The sequence below is a fragment of the Gekko japonicus genome, unplaced genomic scaffold (genome assembly GCF_001447785.1).
Source record: "Gekko japonicus isolate JY-2015 unplaced genomic scaffold, Gekko_japonicus_V1.1 scaffold671, whole genome shotgun sequence".
In the NCBI taxonomy this organism is placed as follows: Eukaryota; Metazoa; Chordata; class Lepidosauria; order Squamata; family Gekkonidae; genus Gekko; species Gekko japonicus.
In genome coordinates this window covers 473,392-496,830 of record NW_015168068.1, presented here as the reverse complement: position 1 = coordinate 496,830, position 23,439 = coordinate 473,392, and the positions used below count along the sequence as shown (strand labels likewise).

General features: G+C 42.3%; 2 protein-coding genes across 2 annotated transcripts in view; one reads left to right on the top strand and one right to left on the bottom strand.

The window, feature by feature from the left end:
- MCPH1 (microcephalin 1) overlaps positions 1-23,439 on the top strand; it is a 175,673-nt gene that overhangs the window by 54,623 nt on the left and 97,611 nt on the right. Inside the window, exon 12 of the mRNA XM_015414579.1 lies at positions 10,519-10,596. Coding sequence (XP_015270065.1) covers positions 10,519-10,596 — 78 coding nt within the window. The remainder of the gene's footprint in view (positions 1-10,518; positions 10,597-23,439) is intronic.
- Positions 11,280-23,439, bottom strand: part of ANGPT2 (angiopoietin 2) — a 55,995-nt gene continuing 43,835 nt past the window's right edge. The window contains exons 6-9 of the mRNA XM_015414583.1: positions 18,405-18,506; positions 17,844-18,010; positions 13,826-13,956; positions 11,280-11,794 (exon numbers count right to left, since the gene is read on the bottom strand). Coding sequence (XP_015270069.1) covers positions 11,634-11,794; positions 13,826-13,956; positions 17,844-18,010; positions 18,405-18,506 — 561 coding nt within the window. The 3' untranslated portion in view covers positions 11,280-11,633. The remainder of the gene's footprint in view (positions 11,795-13,825; positions 13,957-17,843; positions 18,011-18,404; positions 18,507-23,439) is intronic.

The following is a 23,439-nucleotide window of genomic DNA, read 5'->3' as shown; positions in this document are numbered from 1 at the left end:
GTGGGAGGGCTTCTAGTGTCCTTGCCCCACTGCTGGACCTCCTGATGGCACCTGGTATTTTTGGCCACTGTGTGACACAAGACTGTTGGACTGGATGGGCCATTGGCCTGATCCAACACTGGCTTCTCTTATGTTCTTAACTCAGCCTGGGGCAAGTGATGTTCTGTATTATTGGTGTTGGGGGGGGGGAAACAGTGGGATGGTTTCTAGTGTCCCGGCCCCACTGGTGGACCTCCTGATGGCACCTGGTATTTTTGGCACTGTGTGACACAAGAGTGTTGGACTGGAGGGGCCATTGGCTAGCGCAGTAGAACCCTTATGGCCTACTGACACATTAAATTTACAGAGCAAGAACACCTTCTCAGGGTCTTGTATCAGCCAAAGCGTAACTAACTTCTGTTAAGGGAATTTGCAAAATCAGTCTTATTTAAAATCATAAGAAGTGCCCAATGTGGTCATATCAGAGTCCACATACCCTGGCCTGACCCCTGCATGATGGAAAGGATTGATGCAGTGTATTGATATGATATGAAATTTGACAGGAAGCCCACTTGAAACACACACCACCAACATATGCAAACACAGGAGGCAGAAATGATGAGAAGCAAATATTGAAGAGGTTTTTTTGTTTATTTTGATACAAGTGGTGCTGTTACATATATATAAATCCTACATAGAAAGAAGCTGAACCTGAAAGTTAGAGTTACCTCAGGCTTCCAAATAAGTTCATTTCAGAGAAATGATTTTAAGAAGGTAGTTGCTGGCATGATGCTTAGCTAGGTGGGGTTTTGGTGCAGTGTACTGGAAGTGACATCATCGGAAGGGGAAGTGGCATCACTTGCCATTTGACCTGGAAGTGATGTCACAGGAAGTGACATCACAGGAAGTGACATCACAAAAGTCTCCTGGCTCCACCCCCAAAGTCCTCAGATATTTCCGAATTTGGATTTGGCAACCCTATAACACATGTAGAATAGCTTTGTGTGTGTTGTCACATGGAATTACTGCATATTTTGTGACATGGATGTAGTTTTTATGTACAGTAGCAATACATCAAAATGAGAGCCACAGACACTTGCTGGGGGACCTTGGGTCAGTCACACACACTCAGCCTAACCTACCTCACTGGGCTGTCCCCAGTCTTACCGGCCCTGCCAATGCAGTAAGGATGGAACTCTGCTCCAGAGCGAAGATCCAGCAAAGGCCCCAGGGGACCACGTCAGGCTGCGGTCGGCAGCAACAAGAACGGTCCCGGGGAAGGAAATTTGAGCGAACCGTGGTAGGCGGCATTCACGGTGGGCCAGCGGCACAGGGAGTCCCCTGGTGGCCGCGGCCCCAGTCGCAGACTCCCTTAGGGCTCTTTTCCTTCGGGCTGGAGAGTTCTCCTCTGCCTCCCATATCTGGGAGAGTGGAGCAGGGAGTTTGCGAAGGTGCAGGGGGAACTGCAGACAAGATCCCGAGTGCAGAGGATGCAGCGCAGAGACCAGCGGGACTGAGAGGATTACCCCAGCGGACCCACGGTAAGCAACCACCAGTTAATGGGGGTTGTGCATGGGTGCTCGGGGGGGGGGAACGAGTGAGAACTCCCACCCTCCCCTCCCCCCTACAAGTAGAACCCCGGGAAGGGGCCGAGGGCAGGGGAGGGAGTTTTTCCCCAGCCCTATAAAAAAGACTGGAGCCGCCCTACATTAGGAGCAATGGGAGAGGCAGTTGAAGGGGTGTGTGTACCTGGGTTGGTTCCCTTTTTTGAGGCATGGAAATTCACGGGTATTCATGGGCAAAGCTACCTAATGACCCATGCAGAGGCAGAAAAATCTAGAGGGGGAGCCATTTTGTGAGCCTTGCTCCTGAAGGTTTCTCTTTCACTTTACCCCAAGCATCCTTGTGTGTAAAATGGAGGACAGATCTGAAGACTCTAGCCCTCAGAGACAGGGAACCCAGCACAGTGATTTTGAATTCCCTAGGCAATGTGTAAATTTGGCCACACAAGAATCCCTAAATGTGGAACTAGCAGGGGAAGATGCAAAGGCCAATCTACTGCAATGGATAAAACTGGAAATGAGAAATATTAGGGAAATTATGCAAGAGACCAAAGGGTCTACTAAGCCTGAGTCCTCCTCTAACAGAGGCAGTCAGCTCAAGAAAGGCAGGAAACGTACTGCAGATACCAGTGCCTCTTGTTCACCTCCCAGATCTAAAAGAGATAGGAACAATCGTCAGGGAGGGAAGATAACCCTCTCTTGGATCCTTATCGTGGAGACTCTTAATCTTCCTCTGCGTCATCTGATAAAGAGGAGGGCCAATTGTCTGAGGAAGTGGAAGAAGTAGTGCCAACCAATCAGACTAGACTTTTCCCACAAGACCTGTATGCACACCTGTTGCCCGGGGTGCTCAAAACCTTGGAGCTAACACCTAAGTCTAAGGAAAAAGAGGATCCAGACCCAGAGTTCCAGTTGGGATCAGGGAAACTGATGCCAAAAATCTCAGTAACACAATCTGGCCTTCCACTGCCAGTGGCTTTCTTTAGTATCATGAAAGCTGAGTGGGAACACCCTATGAGACCTAAAACCACTAACCAATTTTTTTCCAAGTTTATTCCTTGGTTCCAGAAGCCACTAAAAGGATAAAGCTACTAGTAGTATATGATCCAGTCACCAGCCTGACTTCAAATTCGGTCCTCCCTATGGATGCAGAAGGCTTTCCAAAGGACCAGTGCAACAGACGCATAGAACAAGCACTGTGCAGGGATTTTGAGGCATCTTCTTGTTCATTGAGAGCATCCACAGCAGGCTCCATGTTCGCAAGAGCTGCCTACTCCTGGGTGTCAGATCTAGCTTCCTCCGAGTCCCCAAAGACGAATTGCTCTGGCGACAGCATTTGCAGCAGATGCCACACTGGATGCTCTGCAGCAATCGGCATGGACCATGGCAAGCAGCGTAGCAGCTAAAAGGGATAACTGGCTCAGAAACTGGGATGTGGACTTGTCAGCCCAACTCAAGGTGGCATCAGTCAACCTTTTTGGAGATGGACTAGACAAATACCTAGTAGAAAATAAGGAAAAGAAGAAAGTTCTACCGTCTCAGGAGTTTAAAAATCAAAAAAGGTACCAGACCTTTCGTGATCACAAGAAAACAAATCGCAGCACCTACAACAGATCTCCCAAAAGGAAATGGCAAAACAGGCCATGAGATGGCAAGCCCTCCTTTACACACAAAGCCAAACAGGGACCCAGAACTGGCAAGAAAGGTAGTACAGCATGACTACACCGTGACTCAAAGTCGGGGAGTAGGAGGCCATCTACAGTTCTTTGTGCATCGTTGACGAGAGACAGTGCACGATCAATGGGTCCTGAAAACAGTATCCGATGGCTATTCTATAGAATTCACTAATCTTCCTCGCAATCACTTTGTACAGGACAGGCGAAACCCATCGACAGAGAAACATTAGTTACTCCTGGGAGCTATTCAACATCTGATAGACATAGGTGCGATAGAATGGGTGCCAGAAACACAACTGAAACAGGGAATGTACGCAGTCTTTTTCATCGTCCTGAAAAGGAACGGAGAAGTCACAGCAATTCTGGATTTAAAGTGGCTGAACAAGCATGTCAGAACAAAAAGATTCCGTATGGAGACATTAAGATCCATTCTGTCAGCTATTCAAAATAAAGACTTTCTAACTTCTATAGATCTATCGGAGGCCTATTTGCACATACCCATCAGGGAAGCATATCGCAGGTTCCTCTGCTTCATTTACGATGGGCGTCACTTCCAGTACAAAGCTCTCCCGTTCAGACTCAAGTCCTCGCCCAGAGTGTTCACCAAAGTACTGGTGGCCTTGATAGCTCATCTGCGGATACAGGAAGTCTTCCTGTTCCTGTATTTGGACAATATTCTGATCAAGGCACTATCCTTCCAGAAAAGTTTGGAAGCATCAGACCTGACTATCCAGACCTTTGAAGAACATGGGTTTGTGAAAAATTGGGAAAAGAGCAGCCTAACTCCAACACAGACCCTGGTCCACCTGGGGGTGCAGGTGGACACAGTGGAGGACAGAGTGTACATCTCACAACAGAGACAACAAAAAATCAGAGCATTGACAGACGAAGTGCTGCACAGATCCAAAGCAGAGGTGATGGTCTTAGCCAAGCTCTTGGACATGATGGTTTCCTATGAGGAAACAGTCCAATGTTCCAGGTTTCATGCGAGGCCATTGCAATGTTTTCTTCTTCCTTTCCAAATGTCATTGCCAAGAAAGAAAAACAGATGGTCCGAATCCCACAGGAGCTTCAACAGCAGTTACAATAGTGGGTCCCTGCACGAGGAAGCGAGCCTTCTGATGGCATGGGTGGAAACACATCTCCAGTCAATAAAGGCAATTGACGTGGCAGGCAAGGACAATGTCTTGGTGGACAAGTTAAGCAGAGACCAGCTGAACCAAGCAGAATGGAGGCTATGTCCTGTCATCTTTCAACAGATCATGGACAGATTCGGCACAATGTTTGCTGCCTCTCAGAACCGACAGGTTCAAAGATTCATGTCAAGGACAAAAGAGTCCCAATCACTAGGAGTGGATGCTCTGAACTGTGACTGGCCGCAGGGCATCCTGTATGCCTTTCCACCTATCTGTCTAATTCCCTGGTTGATACAGAAGTTGTGGGAACAGAGAGTGGAGCTGGTGATGGTGGCGCCATTCTGGCCATGGCAGGCTTGGTTCCAGGATCTCCTAGCCCTATCGATGGTAGAACCATGGAGCCTGCCCTTTTGGGATGATCTACTGTCTCAGGGAGCAACCTTACATCCTCAACCGGCCATGTTAAACCTCACTGCTTGGAGGTTGAGTGGCAGCAGTTAGAGGGGTTGGGATACTCAACTAGGGTGATAGACACTATGTTGGCATTCAGGAAAGGGTCCACAAATAGAATATATAACTCTACCTGGCAGGTGTTTCAGACCTGGTGTGGGGAGAAAAAATTAGACCCTTTAAAAGCCTCAGTTCAGTCAGTACTGCTCTCCCTACAAGATGGGCTGGACAAATGGCTTAGTGTGAATACTTTGAAAAGACAGGTAGCAGCCATTGTGACCGTTAGGGGATCGAGGAATGGACGATCATTGACTAGGCATCCCCATGTCAGGAGGTTTTTAGGGGGAATCATGATGTTGAAACCAGCTCCGGTTCGCCGGACTCCTATGTGGAAGCTCAACATGGTTTTAAGAGCCCTATGTAAGCCTCCTTTTGAACCAATGGCAGCATGTTATTTGAAAGACCTAACAATCAAGACCCTGTTTCTGGTAGCAGTGACATCAACCAGAAGGGTTTCAGAATTGAGGGCCCTGTCAGTAGACAGGGAACTCTGTATTTTTCATAGCGACAAGGTGGTCTTACGACCAGACCCAGCTTTCATCTCAAAGGTCAATTGGGCCTTTCATAGGTCGAAACAGATTGTGTTCCCTTCTTTTTGTCCAAATCCAAAACATGATAGGGAACGGGAATGGCACTGTCTAGACGTGCGCAGAGCACTTAGCTATTATATCGATAGAATTAAGCAGTACCAACAACTAGAGGTGCTATTTGTATCCTTTAGGAGAGCAAATATGGGAAGACAGGTCTCTACTTCTACCCTTAGTAGGTGGATTAGGGACTGCATTGCGCTGGCCTACAAGGCCCAAGGGCTGGATCCCCCAAACGGGATTACTGCACATTCAGTACGGGGGGCGGCCACCTCAGCAGTGTACAGGTCCTTTCTGTCCTTGGATGTGATATGTAAGGCCGCAACCTGGAAGTCGGTGCACTCTCTTACGAGGCACTATAGAATCAATAAGTTGGCTTTGGCTGAGGCAGCCTTTGGGCGCAGAGTGTAGCAGCACACCCTGTAGATCTGGAAGCCAGGCGACCCGCCCTCGGGGCATACTACTTCTTTTCTATGTCCCATAAGGAAGGACTGTCCCACTCACTGGACCACCGGAGATCGGAAGATTGGTATTCCCTTACTGTGAACCACTTTCTCAGTGGTCCAGGAGTGGGACAGTCCTACCCACCCTATTTGGGAAAGGACAGCTTCTAGATACACAGGAAGGTTGAAACGATGATAAGTCAGTGGCAGCAGTGTCATGCCATTAGCGTGTGTTAATAGTTAAGTTCACGCCATGTTGGCTTCCTTCGTTTAGGGGGGAAATATTGTTACAAGTATTACGTTATACACAATTTGATGATGTTGAGAAATTGTGTTCAGTCTTAGTGCTACGGGCTGTGGGAGAGTGCATGGTTTGGTGACGACTGGGGACAGCCCAGGGGATAGGCCCCTCCCCCAGCTGGATCAATCAATGAGACCAACCCTGCGTGAGGAGGAGGAGCCTAATCCCATAAGGAAGGACTGTCCCACTCCTGGACCACCAAGAAAGGAAGCTTCACGGTAAGTGAATACCAATCTTCCGTTCTTTGACTACCAATAAGGCTATGTGGGGGGCCTCCATAGACAATAGGCATGTGATTTGGGGCTGTAGTAAAAAGAGAATTGAGTGAGATTGGGCAGAAAATTTGGCTGGATTCAACCCTGTAACAGTGTAGTAATTGCCAACAAGGTAAGGCAAGAAATATGCATTATGGATGTAATTGTTTTAATTGAATTATTTTATAATTTTAAATGTATATTTAACTGCTTGAATGCTTTAATACTTCATTGACTTGTGGACCCTGGTCTGGTGGAAAGGTGGCATAAAAACGTTTTGAATAAATAAATTTATAAGGAGAAATAAGAAAGCATTGAACAAAAAAGCATGGATATATTTACTGAAAACAATCAGGCCACTTAAAATAGAGGAGCAACAGGAAAACAGATTTTTCCCCATGTTTAGTTATAAAGGCTAAAAAATATAACACCTGTGTTTCCATTGAACAGTCAACAACTGGGTAACTATGTTGGTATAAAAGGAATTGTGTATCTGATGCCACAGCTAGTTTAATAATATGGAGTCATTATAGAGAACGATTGTGGTCACTGATTTCATACGTGTGGTAGTATATTTAGGGGGCTGCTAGATAATTACAATGCCAAAGTAATTATTCTAGTTGGCTTTTATCCTGTCCTCCCCCACAAGCAGGCTCGGGTTGGGTCACAGCATTCTTAAAACCATACAAAATTTAAAACCAAATACAATAATAAAGCATAAAACAGTATAAACAGTTTGTACATATAAAATCCTTAAGAGGCACCAGCTAGATAATTTACTGAACAGGATGAGGTTCCAGTTTCGATGTAGCTGCTGATCTAAACAGTGCAGGAGAAGTGGTTGGGTGAGTAGTGCTGCTGTAGTGCTACTGAGCATAGCTGAGCAGTGCAGGGCAGGGCAGGGGAGGCCACTGTGGTTGAGTTGTCGCTGTCTTGACCACAGGCCTGGTGGAACCTCTCTGTTTTACAGGCCCTGCAGATCTGCATTAAATCTCATAGGGCCCGGGTCTCACTAGGGAGGGCATTTCACCACGTCAGCACCAGAGCCCAAAGGGCTCTGGCTCTGGTTGAGGCTAGGTGGACATCTTTGGGGCCAGGGACAACCAGTAGATGTTGAATGGAAGAGCACAGGGCCCTTCGGGGGCTATATAGAGAAAGATGGTCCTGCAGGTATGTTGGTCCCAGTCCGCATAGAGCTTTAAATGTAAGAACCAAGACCTTGAACTTTATATTGAATTCAGCTGGGAGCCAATGCAGCTAGTGAAGCACCGGATGTATGTGTGCTCTTATGGGTGTTCCCATAAGGACATGCACCGCTGCATTTTGGGCCAGCTACAATTTCCGGAGCAGTCTCAAGGGTAGCCCTGCATAGATTAAATTACAATAATCCAGCCTAGAGGTGACTTTTGCATGGATCACTGTAGCTAGGTTGTGGGGGGAAAAGTAAGGAACCAGTTGCTTGACCTGCCACAGATGGAAAAATGGAGATCTTACAACTGCTGTGACCTGGGCCTCCATGGAAAATGAGGTGTCCAGGACCACACCCAAGCTCTTTATCACTGGCACAGGTATTAGCAGTGCCCCATCCAGTGTTGGGAGCTGGATGCCTGGCCCAGTCACCCCATGACTCAGGTACAAGTCCTCTTCTTCATTGGATTAATTTTCAGTTGTTTATACTTTGACCAGTCTTCATGATTCCCTGAACTTGCACAAAAATCATGAGACTGCATGTCTTGTTAATTTAGATTTTCAACCAGCTACATACGAATCAATTGCAGTATATTCTTAAACTTTCCAGAAATAATATGAAAGCCCTCCCTATATTTTTTAATATGTAAGGAAACAAGATAACAGTGCAAACATTTCAAGTGACTAGTGAGGTAGTGTTCCATCTGTACACACTGATTTTAACAGAAACAGATTAAAAGCCGGTGTTAATGTTCCAGTATCCCAGGAGTGGGAAGAAATCAAGTACAGCTGCAGAAACAGGAAGTTGTTTGATGCTAAGGGATTTGGGTAACGTATTTTATGTAACCCTATTCAAAGAAAAAATTGTCTGGCCCAATGCTCCTAAACTGCAATTCATCTGAGAAAGGTGTTGCCTATAGCTGCACATTAATACATTAACTGCCATTTTTCTGTAACACAGGCTAATTTTTCCCAATTGCTTTTTAGTCTTACCAAGGTGCCACTAATACTTCCTTTCCTTGGATGTTAGTTCTGTGGAAAGTTTATGTGCCAAGATAAACTACTTATACATTCCCATATCTCCCTTACCAAAAATAATATATTAGAAAGGCTAATTACTGTATCAGAAATTTATACAGATTATTTTAGTTCTTTATCCAACCATGAAGCCTCTGGACCATTAACCCATGTCAGAGTTTGGGAGGTGGTAAGGATTAATATGAATCTGGAGGCCCTTGGCAAATAATTTAGTATTATTAGCAACGTTCTTACATCATTTGCCTAACAAAGGGGTTAGGTACCATATCAAGGTAAAATATAAATGATCAAATCCTAGGTTTTTTCCTTTGTATTTTAAACAGAAACTAGTAGAGGAAATGACACATTTAAGCAGGTTACTGTAGAGGATGTCATATTGTTCGTGTGGAAAAAGCCATTGAACAGTTGTAAACTGCTCTTGTTTTGATCTTTTGTTAAAATCTCATTGTAATAGTCCTTCCGGGATTGGTCATGTTAAATCATTGTTATGAGCATCCCAGCTATTGATTACAGGTCTAAGTGAAATCATGAATGGCTATGAGTTTGCTGTTTGTCTCTTACCTTCACCCACATCTAGTTATGTATTAATGAGTAATACAATACTGTAAAGGGACAAATAGGTGAATGATATAATGTAATTTAATAGATACCAGCTGTCGGGACTACAAATAAATTAATTGCTGAAAAAAGAGTACGTATATGCAAGGAGGTCCAATCAATTTGCACACTCCATTTCAGTATACATAACTATTAGTGTGTGGTAGCAGTTAGAAGGATAGTTTTTTAATGTTTCCGAATGCTGAAAGAAATAACAACAAAGATCCAGAAAAGTGTGAGGTATAATCCAATACTGAGGCAGAATGCTAGGTGACAGCTGTACTTTGTTTTTGGAAATGTCTTTTTCTGACAGTATGGCAGTTCCTGTCATGAGATTATTTTTAAAAGGGCTGCCAAAAGCCGCCATGAAACCCCAGATAGATCCTTCTGGCTCTGGCCTGTCATTCAGAAGTTACCCCAATGCTTGATTAGAACAGATATAATTCTGCTGTCCCCTAGCACCATCCTGATTAGTGCCTCAGTACCACAGATGATCTGGGACCCTGAAACTTTGTACTCCTGGTGTCTGCCTCTGTTGGCAACCATGAAAATATTAAACACTACTTTTGTACATTATTCCCTGGTCTTACAGAATTGTATTTGCAGTGTGGCAGTGTATACCTAGTTCAACAAAAACAGAACAAATGCTTTCTTTCAGTGCATGTTTTCCAAGCTGAGATGTTTGGTTTTTGTTTGGCATAAGTCTGGGCATTGTTATAGGATGGTGTGTGGCCATTTAGAAAGAACCATAGAACTATTTCCAAATTCTCTAGGGTTGTTTTTTAAGTAGTTCACTTGCAAAGCAGTAAATCTGCACAGAGATTTTCAAAGCCATTGTGAGCTATGGTGTGATTCAGATGCTGGCAATTCAGTCAAACCAGAAAAAAATAATCTCATGGGTTGTCCAAACTCTCAGGCATGTCTGAGTTACTTCATTGGATCCTGGCCATATACTTTGAAGCCTTTATTCAGGCCTTCATAAAAGGCAAAAAAAATTACTCTGTTTTTAAGGCTTCTATTTTTACTGTTGGCCAGTGATATTTCAGAGAGTCCTTTAAATTGACTGAAATAAACGGTATATAATGTTTTATCTGCAATGACATGTTTAAATGATAGCTTTCCTGAAGGGGGAAAAAGTAGAACTGCCTATTCAACTTGCAATTTATTTTAGTTCAGTATTCAAAGAGGCTGCTATATTGCCACTGAATGCTGCTATAAATTATAATGTGATTTCCTTCACTTTGTAGGTATTGTGGTCTTTGGAATATGGCCATTGGATTTCAGAAGAACCATATGAACTTTCAGTGGATTTCCCTGCAGCTCCTGTAAGTAATACAAGTGTTGCTTGTCAAATGTGCCTTCTTTTTGAACAGATTAACTTTTATAATACTGATGTGTTTGCTGAGGCAATCAAATGTGATGAGAGAAAGGGGGGGGGAAACCTTTTTATTTGTATGTTCTTTCCTTAATAAATGCCTCTTGATTTTCAGGTTGGAAGTATAGCTTTTTAATGGTACCTGGGTTGTTGGGGGGGTTTGCTTTCGAATGGCCTGTGGGCCATAATAAAAACAGAACTGAACTGGTAGCTAATTCAGCTAGAAAACAGAGAAGCAGTTTGCTTTGCCCAAAAAGAGGGAGATTTCCTGACAATATTATCTAAAACATAAAGGAGATCGGAAAGAAAAACAGTGCAATTTTCTTTAAAATTACATTGAATCACGTAAGGAAACCCTATACATAGCAGGGAGAATTAATGTTTTTAAAAGATGTAAATGTTCAATAAAATAATAGTTATGTATACTCAGTACTGGAATTTTTAAAAGAAAACTCCCAAACCATAGAAATATTATTTACAAAACCTTATTAAATATATTACCACATGCTGCAAAATATCCCTGCATATGTGATCAATAAAAGTAAGGGCCTTTTATTGTGTAGGAGTTAATTACAAAAATATTTTATGTACATAATTACAACCATGGCATTATAGACTATTTTAAGGTAGCAGTTAAAATTCAGCAATAAGGCATAAAGTGGTACTTCTAAGACTTAAGTAAATGTGGGTGTAGTGTTATGTGTATTTCACAATTCCAGTTATATACATACACATCATAAATGTTCAAGAAAACAAAGTCTTTCAGGCAGTCCTTTTCACTTTGTCTTTTACCAAATATTATTACATCAGGTATGTCTTCTTTCTGGACCTTTTTAAAAATTTGGAAACTAAAACAAGCTGATTCTTGCAAGATGTATCCACATACCACCAACTTAGAAAGCCTGTAGGTTGTGCTGTGTTCTGAAAATAAAATATTTGCAAAGTACAGTTATTTCAATATGTACATTCTAAAAAGTGCAGAAGTTTTTAGAAATCTGCTGGTCGGATCATCATAGTTGTAGCCTTGAGAGAATAGCCTGATCCTTTCCAGTAGTACCATTTAATCCCTTTGAACTTGTTTGTATTTTGTCGCATTGGATAGTACAAGCCATTTAGGTTGGAAGGACCACATGCATCAAACCACCAGCCTGTTTGAGTAAGAAAAAAACAAGAAAAAAATATACATTTTTCTTAAAGTAATTATATCGGAATTCTTATCCTATAACAACCCTTAAAATATGCAAATTGTATTCCAACATCAGACTTAAAACAAAACAAAATCAGGCTAAAACAAAACCTACTCTTTCAAGTGAAAATTTGCACATGCTTCCTGAAAGTGTCTGTTCTAACCATTGGGTTAGATCCAGACTAAAAAAACTTTCTAATGGAACCAGAGGTGTAATTTCTTCCCATCTCTCCTTCCTGCTGCAGACCCCTGGTTTGCCCCTGATGCCATTCCTGAGGCTCCCCTTTCCCACAGGAGTAGCTTTTCAGGGAGATCAGTGGGCTCCCAGTTGGATGGGAAAGGCAGCCTGGAAATTTCTGTTCCATTTATGGAAGTGCCTTCTGTCAGCTGAAGATTTTGTTGTTGTTGTTGTTGAGTCGCACAGTTGAGTCTGTCTCTTCATGACCCCATGGACCACATCATGCCAAGCCCTCCTGTCTTCTGCCATTCTCCAGAGTTTGCTCAATTTCATGTTCAGCTGAAAATTTAGTCTGGATCAAATAGTAAGCTGATCCAGTAGGACTTCAGCATAGGTATCTGGCAATTCTGAAGCTGTTGTCATTGTACTCTTTTTGCCAGTACCCTTAATCCATGTGCAAGGCGACAAATCCAGCATAGTTTGTGGATGTTGGTCAGACTGATGCTGCAAATTACACATACAATTTACTTATCTGGAAGTTTGCCGCAAGATATGCATGACTGTAATTGTTCTGAATCCAAACCCAAGTAAGGCTATCATGATTCCTGTCAGTGGCCTGAATCCAGCAAAAGCTAGTTATGATCCAGTCCTGTTGAAATCAGTGAGAGTAGTACAGCTAAATTAATGTCCATTAATGTCAAAGGGACAAACACAGCTGACTTAAACTGAGTCTTGTAGAACAAAGTTTGAGTCCAGTGGCACCTTTAAGACCAACAAAGTTTTATTCATGGCTTAAAACTATTGTGAATAAAACTTTGTTGGTCTTAAAGGTGTCACTAGACTCAAACATTATTGTGCTACTTCAGACCAACACAGCTACCCCACTTGTCTGAATCTTATGTCATCTTTGTACATACCTAAGACTTTTCTATGCCTTGTGCTACCCTTTGGATTGGATCCTGCTAGTTGTGGGATTTTTCTCTGGTGCAAGGAGCTTTCCCTTGACACAAAAGGACCTTCCGTCAGTGTAAGTGCCACTTTTAGCAGAACAGATCTATGGGATCCAACCGTTGGCATGTGTGTATTCTAAGATAAAATTATATTTATTAGTGGGGTTAAGTAATGGTGGTTTTTTCCTGTGGTCCAGTTGAGCAAAGTGCTTTTGTACGTGTAGCTAGGGAGTTAATGCCTTCAAACTTTGATGTTAATAGGTGCAAGAACAGAAGGAAATTGAGAGATGGGACTATGCTTTCCATTCCTCTGCCTGGCTCTCTTTATGTCTGCTCTGTGCCACATGTGCTTGTGCATGGTTTTTCAGGGCATGGCTGCATTACCAGCACTGTAGTAGAGCAGTCATAGTGTTTTTAGGTCTTTTATCAGTCCAGTGTCCCAGGTGTTATACTATGTCAACGTAACCACACAACTGGTTTATAGTTTTACTGGTGCAGAACCCAGCACCTGATCCTTTTCCTTTCTATGACAACACAGCATACTATACTTTATTAGTATCTCATTTAGTTTACCATTTTCCCTTTCTGAGCTTCCTTATTTCTCAGATGAGTGTCCTCTCTATATTAAGACCTTTTATTTCTCATTTAATTGATTCAAGTTGATATGGTAGAAATTCTAATCATTCTATCATACCTTATTCAGTTGCTCTATGTAGAACAAAAAATGTGAAAAAGAAACTCACTGATATATCCTGTGGTGCACTTTGTACGTGTTTAACTAACATGGCTAAATTACCTGCTATTGACTTCCTGCAAGAAGCGCCAAGCGAAAATGGAAAAGAGCAAAACAGAAGTCTCCTCTTACCTCCAGTTAACATTTGGGAGCATTTGCAGATGCATTTGTCATTGTCTGCATCCTTTGTGCTAAAACCATTTCCTGGTTGGCTTATGCTACCTATTTTGCCTGCTGTACCCGAAAGTCCTTTAAGGTAGATTCTATGAAAGAGAGAAACAAGTTAATACATGTCCACACAATTGTTTTGCAGCAGTGAGGAAGTATTTTCCTAGAAGTATCCTGTTCAGTTCTCTGGTTCATGTACTCTCTTTGGCATAGAGACTATGCCAGGAACTTCTTGTCAACAGCCTTCATTGTTCTTGAATAGGAATAGCTTTTTCCTCCTCCTCCTGAACTGAGATAGCTAAATTAATGGAAAATAATGAGGTAGATATTGTTGAGAAATTGTCTATGTCCTGGCATTAGAATATCAAACAGGCTTCCAGTTATATATAAGATGTTATGGACAGGATTCTCCCTGACCCCACTTTTATTCTGTTATTTTCTTGCATTGACACCAACACATGGTCATTTTGGAAACTATATCGACCTGATAGCTTTGCAAAAAATAGTAATGAATATTTTGACTGAGTGTACAAAATTTCTTCTCTCTAATTTGCATTTAACTAGGGTAGGCTATTATAAGAGTATTGTAAGACATGGGCAGGTAATGGGGAAGAAGACATAGACAGGAAATGTAAATCAGTTATTTCTACTCATTTATAATCACTCAACACATCATTCAAAAGAGTTTATAATTTCAAGGTCATACAGAAGACTGAAGGGAAAATATCTAAAGCTTGATATGCAGGTTCATACCCCAGACATTTACATCTGCAGCCAATTTTCGTCAGCTTGCATGCCTGCATGCATTTCGAGAATATTTACATTGTCATCCTAAGGAGAGTTACACTTCTAAGCCTATTGAAGTCAGTGGGTTCAAAGGATATAACCCTGCTTAGAACTGTACTGTTAATGTCTGAAGAAGCGGTTCTGGTTTAAATAATATTTCTCTAATTCCACATGGATAGCATGTATGCTGCTATGCATTAGAATCTCTGGCCCTGCCGAACGTACAGTTGACATTGGGACAGTGGCACTCAGTGGGATCAGATTAAATTTCTGCACCTCCACAAATAGGAAATCAGCACTATCAAGTACCAATTATCCTTTTTAAGTATGCACATGTAGTCGCATCACAGTGCATGTAGCTTTCAGTGGTAGGTGCAGGATTCTTCTCTTGAGGATTCTTGAGGATTCTTGAGGATTCTTATGCACACATGGAATGTGTTCACTGGGTTGTGGTCATTTTATGGACTGAGTGGCATCACTAGTTACTGTCAGATTTCTGTGTTAAGAGCCTTCTTATTTTATCTGCAACTGTTTTATTTTGGGTTTTCTTCTGCCGCTTTACTTTTAAGTAATGCTTTAGCATAGCTAAATTGATTGACTATCAGATTGACTATCAAAATTAAATCAGATTGACTATCAAAATATATCTGTTTTGTAAGAGGCATATTTTTAAACTTTACATTTTGTGGCTCAAAAACTTGGTTTCATTTCAAAAAGAAATATAGTTGCAGACAGCCATCTTCATCTGCAGTAATTATTTTTCAATAATGTAAATGGACAAGGGTAATGACCCATTTTACAAAGGTAACCTTTATAAACAGCATATTGTCTTGAATGTAAAAATAAAAATTCCTGCTGTAGTGCCTAAGTGCTTCCAGATGAGGAAATATTTGGGTTGAGTCAGAATAGGTCCCCCCCCCCCCTTAGGAAGAACCTAAAACCTTCTGTAAGATATTGCTGTGATCCACAAAATTTTTAAACTGACTAGTCTGCACCTTGGTCAACCCGTGTTCTTCTAGATCTTTTTTGTTGTATTTAATTCTTTTACCAGTAAAAGTAATTTAAAATAAAATAAATGGGGAGTTACCTCTAAAATGAGGCTTTAATTTTTTTTAAAAGATGATAAAATGGTGGGGGGGGCACAGCAGCTCAGTGGTACTACACCTCCTTTTTTGCTTAATGTCCCAGGTCCAGTTCCTGCATCTCCAGTTACAGGATCTCAAGGATCAGGTGCTGGGAAAGACCACCTTATGCCTTAAACCCTGGGGCACTGCTGCCAGTGAGGGTAGCTAATATAGATTTGCCAGGTGAGGCCGACAAGCAGATGTGGGACTTACCAGGAGGTTCCAGGAGAGGGGAGGGAGGGAGGCTCAGGGAGAGAGAAGTCCAAAATGAGTTTTAGGTAAGCTATCGTTGCATGTAAAGGGACCATGTTCCTTTTAAAAGCTTTCCCCCCATTGGAAATAATGGAGGATGGGGGCACCTTCCTTTGGGGTTCATAGAATTGGACATCCTGGTCCAATATTTTTGAAACTGGGGGGGGGGGGTGTTGAGGAGAGGTAGCAGCAGCTATGCTGAAATTTTGGTGCCTCTAACTCAAAAAATACCCCCCCAGAGCCCCACAAACCCACATACTGATTCTCCATTATACCCTAGGAGGACTGGTCTCCATAGAGTGTAACAGAGCACTCAGCAGTATTCCCCCCCCCCAACTTTCTGAAAGCCATGAGACTCCAAACCGGGGGATCCCCTGCCCCCAACTGGGGATTGGCAGCCCTAAGCTAATACTGACCAAGACAGACCGGAGACACAGGCCACAATCCTAAGGCACTTTCCTGGGAATAAGTGTCAGGTTCCCAGTCAAATCATTCTCCACACACACTTTCTTTTGAAAGGTTTATTAGAGATTTGAGATGCTGATGGGTTTAGACTCTTTGTCAGGACTGACGTGCAAAGGCGGGAAAGCAGCGTATAATTACAACCTCAAAATTCCATTCATACAGGTCAGCAATACTACAAAGACCATGAAAGATATACGGTCTATTACTAGCCAAATGCAGACTCTGCTCAAAGACACTTCGCATGTGAAAAGATGTCTTCGAGGAGCCATAGAAGAGTTACTGAAGCTAGCCTCCCTAAATTCTACAGACATTCACTCCCCTCCCCCCAGGAATGCAATGGCAGGTGAGGGCAAACGATAAGGATGGAGGAATAACAAATGGATAGGAGCAGGGAGTGAACAGGATACACAGGGCAGGATTATACAGAGTTGAAACGTAACAGGTGTGACTTAAGAACATAAGAACATAAGAGATGCCAATGTTGGATCAGGCCAAGGCCCATCCAGTCCAACACTCTGTATCACACAGTGGCCAGAAATACCAGTGCCATCAGGAGGTCCACCAGTGGGGCCAGGACATTAGAAGCCATCCCACTGTTGGCCATCCCACTGTTGACCCCCCCAAGCACCAAGATGACAGAGCATCACTTGCCCCAGAGTCCTGTCCACACTGGCTTTCATGTATGAATAAAATTAGGATAACAGGAGAATTCACTGTGGGTGGGATTGATAACTAGCATGTTAAATGTGGCCTTATCTGCGGAGACTCAAATCTGGAGACTGGAGCCATGGACAAATGAGACAGAGCTTTCTGCAGACCTGAAGAAAGCCCCAGGTTTGCAAAAAATCTGAAATCTTTAAAAATAAATACACTGAGGGGGTTAAAACTGTCCAAAATGATAGAAGCAGCACTTGTAACTTTAAGAAACTAATGGCCTCTGTTGCTAGAGTTAATTTGAGGTCTGACTCTGTAGGAGGCATACATGTTGCCCTCTTCTGTACTTTTTCCAGCTCTGCAGTGTCCATTTTGAGATACAGTGACTGGAGCTTCTCACAGTATTCTAAATGAGACCACACCATAAATCTATACAGGGGCATTATGGGTTGACACTTTCATTGATCTATCCAGATTATTATACACATTCTAAAGGAAAATTTTGGACCCACTGTCCCCAAAATAATTTCCTACTTGGACCAAAATAATATTCCTTAGTAGTACAACTGTGTGATCCTTTGTTCTATTACTATCTATCTATATTGTTCTGTCTATATTGTTCTATCACTTATATATTTTAAAGGAAAAATAGTTATTTAATACATTAATTAAGGAGCAAATTTTAACCTCTGCTCACTTACTTGTATTTTAGTTCTTCACTTCCTAGATAGAAATGTTCATATAAGGAATATGCCTCACTTCCTTCCCAGTCTTTCAGATGCATTCTAAGCATGTATTGCTTCTGATTAGTTAGTTGAGAAACCAACTCATTTCCCAGCCAGTGTTCCCCGGAAGGATTTCCAAATCCCTGTAATCAAATTGGATATTAAACTGTATAAGTTTTGTTGTTGTTTGAAATTGGCTCTTCTTCTTTTTTTCAGTATTACAGCTGTCAACAGATATAGCTGAGAGAAAGCAATGAAAATTTTCATTTACAACAGACATACAAAAAATGTAAATAATTCTCATTTTAAAAATACAAGTCTCTTGTATGTAAGCATCTGTTTAAATAAATGGTTATCATTATTGGTTTTATCCAAAGAAAGCACAGTAGTATTCATATCTGAGAACAGTAGATCAGTTGAGGGAGCGCTACCACTTACAGCAGCAAGAAAAATCCATTCAGTCTAGTTGGGTCACTTCATATTTGCATCAGAAGCTGAGTTTATCGAGAGGATGGGATTAATTCATTCTGCTCTTACCATCTTGTATTCCATCCACGTTCGATCAAAGTCTACACTGCCATCTGAGCGTCGCTGAATAACTGTCCACCCTCCACCACTGGTCTCCATATCACAATATGCCTGGCAGGGATAAGCATGAAAATTATGCACAGTTTACAAACATTATTGTACAAAACTGAGTGTTTATGGCCAGGGGAACATTATTTATTTATTCTTTTAATTTCTGTTCCGCTCTCCCCCACTGTCGTGGGGCTCAGAGCGGATCGCAACATATAATAAATGGTTTTAAAATACAGTTAAAACATATACATTTAACAGAATCAGGTTCAAATATGTACAGTTAATCAGTATATAATAATACTGTCACTGTCCCAGGGGAAGAAAAAAGAGGGAGAAGGGGCAGGAAGAACTATACGACTAGGAATTCTCCTGGCTTCACCCATATGCTTGGCGGTATGTCTCCATTTTACAGGCCCTGTGGAAATAAGCCAAGTCCCACAGGGCCCAGATCTCGCTTTGAAGTGCATTCCACCAAGCTGGAGCTACCGCCTAGAAGGCTCTAGCTCTAGTTGAGGCCAGGCATATATTCCTTGGGCCTAGGACCATCAGTGTGTTGTTATTTAAAGAGCGTAGAGCCAGGAGAGGTAGTTCCAAAGATATGTTGGTCCCAGACCGTGAAGGGCTTTAAAGGTTGAAAGAAACACCTTGGACTTGATCCGGTATTCAATCTAGAGCCAGTGGTTCACCTTGGTTCACCTTAACACTGTGACTCAAATATGTTATTTCCTATGGAAATTCTATTGTAATCTACCAAAGATGACAGCACATGTAAACCAGGGCTGAATCAGACTGCTTGTGTACTAAAGGATACTGTGAAGGTAGAACTATTCCACTGAATATACAGGTTTGTATACAAAGTGATCCTTCAGAGTACATGCACATACAAAGAGATGGTCGTAGGAATGGGCATGAACCAGGAAAATAGAGGTTCGTCCGAGTTCATGGTTTGTGGGGTCTCATGAACCATGAACCTTCCCGTTTAACGAATTGGTTTGTGGTTCATAAGGTTTGTGATGTGGTAGAGTGCTGCCCATGGGCTAGAGATGCCAAACTTGTAGTGAATCTCCAGCTGATTCTCCTCTACCTGTCTTTCCAGTTTGGTAAGGATTGGATTTAGGGTGGGGCGAGTTACAGTCCCCCAAAGCAGGTGTCCCAGAAAAGTGCTCTCTGGGGAAATCACAGCCACAAGTTCAGGAGTGTGGCAAACAGCCCCCTTGCAAACTAGAGGCATCAAACTTGCAGAAGAACTCCATGGGAAGCCCCTCTACCTGCCCTCCAAGTTGTGTGCAGATTGGCTTGGGGGAACAATAGCGCCCCCAAAAAGCAGGTGCCCCCAGGAAAGTGCTCTCTGGGGTAATCACAGCAGCCACAGGTTCAGGAGTGTGTTGATTTCCTCAGACCTCCTTCAAGCTAGAAGGACTTCTTCAGGATGCCCCTCTACAAGAAGGTGGGGAGGTCTGGCGCAGGAGGGGGATGGCAAGTTAGAAAACCAAGTTGATGGGCAGGTACAGCAAGGGCACTGGTGATGCCAAGCCTGGCAGGTGGGTGCCCAGAGGTGCAGAAGTAGAGGATCTTAGGGTCCAAAGTGCAAAAGGGGGAGGTCTAGCGCAGGAGGGGTGTGGCAAGTTGGAAAACTAAGTCGATGGGCAGGTACAGCAAGGGCAGCTGATGATACCAAGTCCATCCCCCCCATTGCTTTGAGAATTAATTGATCGGTACCAACACGTCTGGCTCACAAACCGCTGCCACAAACTTATTCAACCTCCATCAAAAACATGGTGGTTTGTGGGTGGTTCATGGGTGACACTATCTCACAAACCAGCCATGTTTGTGACAAAATTAGGGTCACGGTGAGGTTTGTACCCCTGCCTAGGTCAGTGCTGTAGCAGTCATCTCTTTGTATACTTGAAGAGGATCCCAGAAAAGGTGATCACCACCTTTAAAGCTGGTAGCACTGACTATCTGTGGTGGAACATGCTTTTATTACAGCCCGCTGTTGCACATAAGAATCCAAGGATTGGGGCCTGTTTATCGAAGTATTTTGTTAAAATAAAAACATATTTCTGAAGCAGCTACAAATATTGTACAAGGTGTCTTTTCAGCAGATTCTGTATCCTGTTGCCAGTTTTGGTTTCCATAACACTTATGTTTTGTTTTTGAAGTCCTTTCTCCATTGCTTGTGAGAAAAATACCGAAGCAACAAACTGAGAGGCAGTAATCATTGATCAAAACCCATATAATTAGAGGCTGGATTACAAATCTAAGGAAAGATAAAGTGCATGATTTAAAAAAAATGCATGACCAATGTTAATGAAATTTTGGAGCGCTTATTTCCGAGAGCTCTTCAGTTTTTCTAAACAGGATTGTCTAAAACATTTTGACTACTAAAGGGCATAATTTAGGATTGAAGAGGACAAAAATGGATCCTGACTTTTTCAAGTGGATACTTCGTTGAAATGTTAAACATATCATTCACAAAATGATTGTACTTCTCAGAGCAGCCTTTTGGTAATTTCATTTATATCTTTTAAACTCAATGAAACATGAGTCAAAAGTCATAATCCTGAGAACCCGACTAGCCAGTTATATTTTTGCCCTGGGTTACTCAAACAGCAGCTCTCCATGACATAAAGTATAGTTTTTGAAATGTATAATTTTTGTGATATAGCAAAAGGGGGAGCATCTGTGATTTTACGGGGGGGGGGGGGGACAAGTCCCACTGGCCTCTCTCAAGGCTTCTTGTAAAATAAGTATAATGATGTTAAATTGTTTTTCTTATTTATGAAGAGGGGTAAAGGAGATTGCACTAACAATAGCATAACATGTTATTTCTTGGACAAGAAAGTTAAGCAAATTTAATTCGACAACATATTAAACACATTTGTTTTTACATTATGTTATGTTTTCTAATGAAAGCTGCGGGAGGCGGGGGGGGGGGGGGAGACTAATGTTAAGTTGGCCTGAAGCATTTATTTATAAGTCTCCCGAGAGGCCAGAATGAGTTTTAAGAGAAAAAGATCAAAACAGAAGCAGCAGCAGTCTGGCAAAGGAGAAGCTATTCTCTTTTACTGCTCAAATCTGAAAGTATTATTATAGAGCAGTTTGGATAATAATTTGAAAACCTCTTAGGTTTTCAAAGATGTCATCATGGGGCCTCTAAAAGTTAGTAATTCTGTGGGTTTCCTAGGCAGAGCATCATCTGCCAGGACTGTTTCTGTAAAACCTCACTTTCAAAGGAGGCTGCGTAACAGTACTTGATGGATTATGGTCCGAAAGCCATGATAATCCATTCAGCATCTCCTTTGACAAACAGGGGTGGTATGATGAAGTCTAAACACTATAATCATTGTACTCCATGCTTCAGGTCTGGGAATAAAAATCATGTTATTAATCATACTGCTTAATTGCTTTTTTTCATAGGTTTAAACTATATATATTTTTAACAGCACCACAGTGGTGTGCAGAAATCTGCTGACAGCTTGAAACATGTACTGCTGCCAGGTTATACCTAAAGCATATTTGGTGGCTTGTTAAATACTTGAACGAGCATTAAAGTCACTGGTGCAATAAAGCAAAGTTGCCAAATGGAGAATGTTTAAAGCACAGTGCTGACAGCCACTGCTATTTGCTTGTTGGAATATTACAGTGAGCTGAAATTCAAATAAAATAGAGCAATATTTTGCACTAGAGGCCCTTGGGATTTGTCTTTCCCTTCGTAACTTGGTACTAATCTTGTTCAAGTACATACAGGGCATGTTTAGCCAAGCATGGTGGTGGTCGGATGCAGTAGTGTAATGGTCAGAGTGTCACACTAGGATCTGGAAGGTGCAGGTTTGCACCCCCATTCTGCCATGAAAGCTTGCTGGGTGACCTTGGACCAGTCAAAAGCTCTCAGCCTAACCCACCTCACAGGGTTGTTGTAAGGATAAAATGGAGGAGAGAAAAACAATGTAAGCTGCTTTGGGTCTGCAGTAGGAAGAAAGGCAGGGTATAAATTAAGTAAGTGAAATATTAAAAAGTTGAGCCCTGAAAGAGAGGATAAGTCACCCAAGGAGTGACACAGAGTGGAGGTGCTACATCATGCTCCAGTTTGTTTCTGGTCCTAAACCATGGTTAGCTGTTGAATATGCAGAAGCCCAGTGTCTGATTTGGGGTGGTCCAGATTGGTGGAAATTTCTTTTGGTTTTGATTAGCAAAACATGAATGGGAGGTTTCTCATGGATTGGGATTTCCTTCTCACTGGCCTGCTAGTCACCTGATCACAATTTTCATATTCCCAATTTTGAAAAAAGTCCAGATTCTTTGACAAACTGAATTTTAGAAATGAGTAGTTCAAAATCTGTCAGCTGAAATGTTACTTCATTTGCCTAATTTAGTCTGTTGAATTCATCTTAGTGCAGCTTTGGTAGCTTGTTAATGCAGAATGTTCCTACTTTGGAATAGAATATGAAAACTGTCACCCTTATACACACATTCAATCTGGGAAGATTTGCACAGAGTGAAGACTGGGATTGCAGCAGCAGGCCCTGTCCTGATTGATGCATATTCAGTCTATTGCCTGACTGTGCATATAATCTTGTGTGTGTGTGCGCACGATAGATTGTGTGGAGATGCCTGTGTGTATACTCTTTGTATGACTAGAGATGTGTTCAGGCAATGGACATAGGAAGTGGGTGGGACCAGCCACTACACACACACCCCTTTTGTGTTCTGTCTACTTAGACGAAACATTCTTCCATGACATTGCAGTGTCTTTTCTGCTTGCAGAAGGAACCTTCTTGTAGAATGTGGGGATGATTCCCAGCTATCCTACCCATCTCAGTGTGTAATCCCATTTCCCATTTTGTTCTCAGAAACAAAATTAGGTTGGTGGTGCCCAGAGGAAGGAAGCTCTCTTACACAAGCTCTGTTGCATTCATATAATTCAGAACTCCTGCACAAGTCTCTATTTATTTGTTAAAAAGGTAAAGGTAAAGGTTTCCCTTGCTTGAAA